This window comes from Pleurodeles waltl, chromosome 4_1, assembly GCF_031143425.1.
Source record: "Pleurodeles waltl isolate 20211129_DDA chromosome 4_1, aPleWal1.hap1.20221129, whole genome shotgun sequence".
Classification (NCBI taxonomy): domain Eukaryota; kingdom Metazoa; phylum Chordata; class Amphibia; order Caudata; family Salamandridae; genus Pleurodeles; species Pleurodeles waltl.
In genome coordinates this window covers 49,472,941-49,477,949 of record NC_090442.1, presented here as the reverse complement: position 1 = coordinate 49,477,949, position 5,009 = coordinate 49,472,941, and the positions used below count along the sequence as shown (strand labels likewise).

At 46.7% G+C, this 5,009-nt stretch overlaps 1 protein-coding gene across 1 annotated transcript; it reads right to left on the bottom strand.

Annotated features, from left to right (window-relative positions):
* Positions 1 to 569: 569 nt before the first annotated feature.
* LOC138287376 (uncharacterized) lies at positions 570 to 3,509 on the bottom strand. Its single transcript, XM_069227763.1, has 2 exons — positions 2,856 to 3,509; positions 570 to 1,634 (listed from the first exon to the last, which is right to left on the bottom strand). Exons 1-2 carry the CDS (start codon positions 3,052 to 3,054, stop codon positions 1,186 to 1,188), a joined length of 648 nt encoding a protein of 215 aa, XP_069083864.1. The 5' UTR covers positions 3,055 to 3,509; the 3' UTR covers positions 570 to 1,185.
* Positions 3,510 to 5,009: the final 1,500 nt, after the last annotated feature.

Here is a 5,009-nt window from a genome sequence, read left to right as displayed (position 1 = left end):
TCCCAACGTGTTTTTGTCGGTAAGTATGTTTTGTAAGTCACAAACGGTGCTTCCAGACTTGGTATTGGTGGAACAGTTTTAGGTCTGACTGCAATGTGATGTTCAAGGACACCCTTATAAGATGAGTTGTCGTAAGCACTCTTGTAGTCTTGTCTTCATGACTCACATAAATCATTTGTGACACTGTTCAGCATGATAACCTATTTGGATGTAAACTCAGACACCTTCATTCATGCAGTTTTTGTAGTGTTAGCTTAGATTTGTGTGCACTGTTATATGTGTTAGTATTGCATGGTGACAACATTTTGCTGCCACTATTTGATGACTTAGATATCCCTTGAGGAAGCATTATTCTGTCCAACACAGCATGATGGTGTATGGTTTCTCACTTCAGCAGATATTACCCTCAGGAAGGGCACAGTATGATGCAATCCTGGCCACTGTGTAGATTTATCTGACTACATAATATCAGGACAGTTGTATTGACAAGCTACGTTATTGGACAGTAGGCACATTTCAGTTATCTACTGCGCAGTTGATGTGTCACATTACCCAGAGTCAGATTTATTGTGTAAGTGCTATTTATTGATAAGTGCTGTAGTGCTATATGTACATTGTCCATGATTGTGAGTCCATTATAGTGACATCTTACATTGTGATCCTACACAAGGGGTTAAGGAAATGCTTTGACATGCTGGGGTGATGTTTCAGACAGTGCAGAGGGACAGGATTTGCCAATGAGTAAGAGAGACACAATCACTGGGCAGGCTGACAAGATATACAGTGGTTAGCAGAACAGTCATTGAGTAGAGTTGTTGTAAGACTGTCATGTTACAAAACGCAGGACCTTGGTAATAGTTGGCCATGTGGCAGGGACTAGTGCTTCCGGGTTCTTTTCCGTGTGAATGTGATCTGTTCCATGTCTTCTTCTGATGTGTGTGTTGCCTCCTCTGTCCTTGTTGGTGGTGGTTGTGAAGGGGCAACACACACCTCAGTGTTAGAAGACGTGGAGTCAGACATCCCGGTCACTGCTACCTGTGAAGGTCTTAAGAGCAGTACTGCAGCAAGGAGGATCTGCTGATTCTTGAGAATAGCAGCGACATCACAATGGTAGGCAGCCAGGTCGGCCCTGAGGGGTTCAATGTTGCATTCGTGCACGCGTTGACAGGATTGCTGTTGTAGGTGTTAGGTCAACTGTGTTACAGCTGTGCCGAATTCCTTCAGGCTTTTTTGCTGTTCCTGCAAGATAGATGTTAGCCCTTGCATAGCTGCTGCCTGATCTGCAGATGACATCATGCACAAACGCAACCCCTCTAGGCTGGCTGCCATAGTTTGCATCCCTACCCGCACCTCATTGGCCAGCTCCCGCTGTACCCCAACTACAGTTCTCTCAAAGCTGGTGCCTGTGTCATCTGAGTCCTCAGCTGTGTTGGAGCTGGCAGGTCTTACAGTTGGGGTGGTGGGTGGGTCCTCTGTGATGGCTGCTTGTTCTGTGCTCCTCCTTGTGACTGAAGGTGGGGTCTGGAGGGTTCCAAAGACCTCTTGGATGGTCTGCTGGGGAATGTTTGTCAGCTCGTCATCCATGTCATCAGGGTATTCTGGGACAGGCATATCCGCAGGAGATCCATCTTCCTCTGCAATGAAACGGGGTACAATTAGTGTGTGTGTGTTGTGGCATTAGTGATGTGACATGCCTTGTGATGAATTCATATTGTGATCTTGTTTCGTGTTCCTTGCTCCAGTCTTTCAGATGGGCATTCTCCCAGGCCTATGGCCCACCTGCATGTCACATGTATTGTGGTAAGTTATTAGACTTGTCGGCATCATCTACTCTGGGTGTTTGTTCTGGCCAAATAGTGAATTGCCACCTTCTTGTCCTACTCAACCCTCCGTCCACATCCATTCTCATGGTGAGGCCTTTCACTGGCTGTGGGTGCTCTTATGGCACTGGCAGCACACTTGACAATCTGGACCTGCCCCAGTCTCTGATCTTTCACATCCACTTAAATGTAGTTGACATGTAGCGTATCCTATGCATAGCATTGTTATGGCACGATTTGGATGTTGGCAATGGTAATGTGTACAGCTGATGTTGGGAATGCGTGGTACATTGGATTGCCCTGATAATCGTATCAGTGTCCTATTTCCTCCTCTGACTGTGCAGGTGTATTTCAGTGACCAGTTACATGTGTCCTCAGTGCTGTTGTCTGAGCAGTATGACATTTGGGATGTTACATTGTGACCCAGGCACAGGATGGACCCTGACATATGCAGCATGGATATGTCCATAGTGCTGTGTAGCTCCTATTGTTGATGACATTGGCTGATGTTTGCGGCAACTATGGGCATTGACATGTTACAGGACTGGGGCCTTTGTCTTGTTTCAGGGGATTACTGGAGTTGTCATCATCAACCCACTAATTTAGGTGTGTATGATCCATGGGGAAGTTACTGCCATTGGCTACTTAAGGTTCACACAGAGCGGAGGTGGTTGTGGCAACTGTTGTCGCAGTTACATTCCAGTTGTCGGTATGACTATTGGTTGTTCATAGGGCCCTAGTTAATGTAGGGGGAATGGTGGCTGACGTGTGCCGGGATGTCAGTTTGACGTTGTTCCCTTCCCTCCTGGCGTGGCTTTACATTTGCTCCATCGTTGGCATGGCAGCATGCCCCCATGGGACTGTTGTTGGTGTAGTGTAATGGTGTGCCCCAGCTTCTGTCTGTGCAGGCCATGCCCCCATGCCATACCCCTTTACCCATGCCACTCCATGTATATGACTTCCATGCATTTTGTGGTCAGTATCCCCCCCGCTTACAGTTGACATTAGTGCATTTTAATTCCCCAAGCGACTTACCCTGCATGTGTGTTGTCTCCTGGTAGTCTGCGCTGTCCTGTCCTTGAATCCCTGTGACGATCTCCTCGGGGATGACGGCTGCGACCATCTCCTCCATGTGGCCCAGGGCCTCCTGGTGTGCTGGGCTCCCACCTCTAGTCTGCAGTGCTGCCTTCCCTTTTCCTGGCCATCTTTTCCTTGGTCCTGCGCTTGCAGTCATGCCAGCGTTTCTTGCACTCGATGACTGTTCCGCCTACTTCTACCACACTGTTGATCTTGTCGACAATTTGTTGCCATATAGCCTCTCTCCTACTGATTGGCAATTTTGAGGTGACAAACAATTAGGGCTGGTGTCCCGTCACCTCTTTAACCAGAATTTCCTGTTCCTCTGCACTAAAGCAACACTTTCTTTTCTTCTTAAAAGTGTCCTGGTTCTTGTGTGGATCCTCCTGGCTGGTTCCTGGTCCGTTGTCATCTTCCTGGGGTCTGTAGAGGCATCTGGGATCCATTTTGGCTCTCCTCTGCTGATATGGCTGTGTTCATGGGGAATTTTGACGCTATTGCGTCAAAAAACACTGCATATCCGGTTTGCGGGGTCGTAAATCGACCCAGTCATTTCCGCCGCTCTAACGTCATTTTGCTTTGAAAGAGGCCACAGTGGATTATCTTGGCTTGCAGAAGTTGCTTGCAGGGAGCCTGGACAACCCCGTGACCATGGCTTATTTCCCAGTGCATCATCCTGTTTAGCGTCTGCAGGTTCTGTTGATGTTGACAAAAGCACTGTTTGAGAGCCCTGCGTGGATTGAGCTAGACTAGATGGCTGTTGTATAGGTGACTTGGAGTCCGCAGATTTTGACTGGGTTGAGGCCAGTGCCGCAGACAGTTCCTGGCTCGCTAGATCCTTTTTAGAACACAGGTCAGCCTGCACCGCTATCAGTGAAATCAAGACTGCTGAACTTGGGGGTTTTGATTCTCCCACCCTGAGAGCTACCTAATTTGGTTGAACGCCCATGGAGGGAGAGGCTGCCAGTGGAATGCCAGCGTCACCGGTGGACTGTGCGGTTACATTTGTTGTTATCGTCTGTGGAGATTCAGAATCTGTGGGCTTTTGAACTTGACTTGGTGACAAGGTGTGATGCTGCTTCGATTTGACCACAAAAATGGAGTAAATGTTGCTACCATAATCACCATTTGTCACTGCGCGACTAGGGTTCTCCCTTGCCTTCCTAGCACGTTTCCTCTGTCTTTTAGTCTTAGTTCTCATTTTGCAGCAGCCAAATTGAGTCATTTGGACAGTAGGGTGAGTAGTTGAAAATGATTCTTTATTGCTGGTTCTTAACTCTTCCAAAATGTCTGTTAGAATGGCGTGGCTGGCAAAGTGCTCAGTTTATCAGTGATTGGTCCACATTTGGAAGCATCTTGTTGGAACTGGTAAGTTGGAATCTGAACAGTTGATGACCAATGAGTTAGCTTGTCCAATTTAGCATTGGTGCTTGCAATGTGCGTCGCCATCATCTTCATGAGGTTGATCTGAAGATCCAGTTTGTCTGATAGCATATTTAATGCTGTGATTAAAGCTTGCAGAGCCCTTAAAAATAGAAGAGTGCAGCAGTGAGATATCCCCAACTTGGCCTTCTCTAGGCATCCACTGGATTGTATGCTTAGAGGAGAATCACTACTGCCACTCCCAAGCAAAAGACAATGGAGCTGATCAAACCCCCAGTGCCTGGTTATACAGGCTTAGTTCTATTAAATACCCAAAGCACGAGGCCTTTGTTCTCCTACAAGATATATCAGCACTGATATCCTAAGCCCGCTGCCCCTTCCCCATCTGACTGCACTCCAGGATTTACTAAGGATCAACTTTTACACCAGTCTATTGCAATATATCTGTGACCCCATTTCTTATATTACAAGTATCCCATAGATGGATGTTCTTATTCATCTGTAAATATTGCTTTTTGTACACTTGCCAGGGTAAAACTTTTTTTTTATACATTGGAGATGTTCCACGTTGGAGCTGTATCTTCAGATGTCTGTCACATGAGCTGTACATTTTCAACTTGTCACCAAAATAGCAGATCTGTGGCCCTCACTTATACCAGTTCAAAAAGTAGACCAAATACAATTTTGAACGAGGCTATAAAATAGAGCAGACCAATTTTGACACTAAAA

Bases quoted from the DNA above. Each gene is read 5' to 3' on its own strand.
- LOC138287376 (XM_069227763.1), bottom strand. From the start codon at position 3,054: ATGACTGCAAGCGCAGGACCAAGGAAAAGATGGCCAGGAAAAGGGAAG. The intron at 1,635-2,855 runs GTAAGTCGCTTG...GTTTCATTGCAG, and splicing joins GGAGACAACACACATGCAGG to AGGAAGATGGATCTCCTGCG.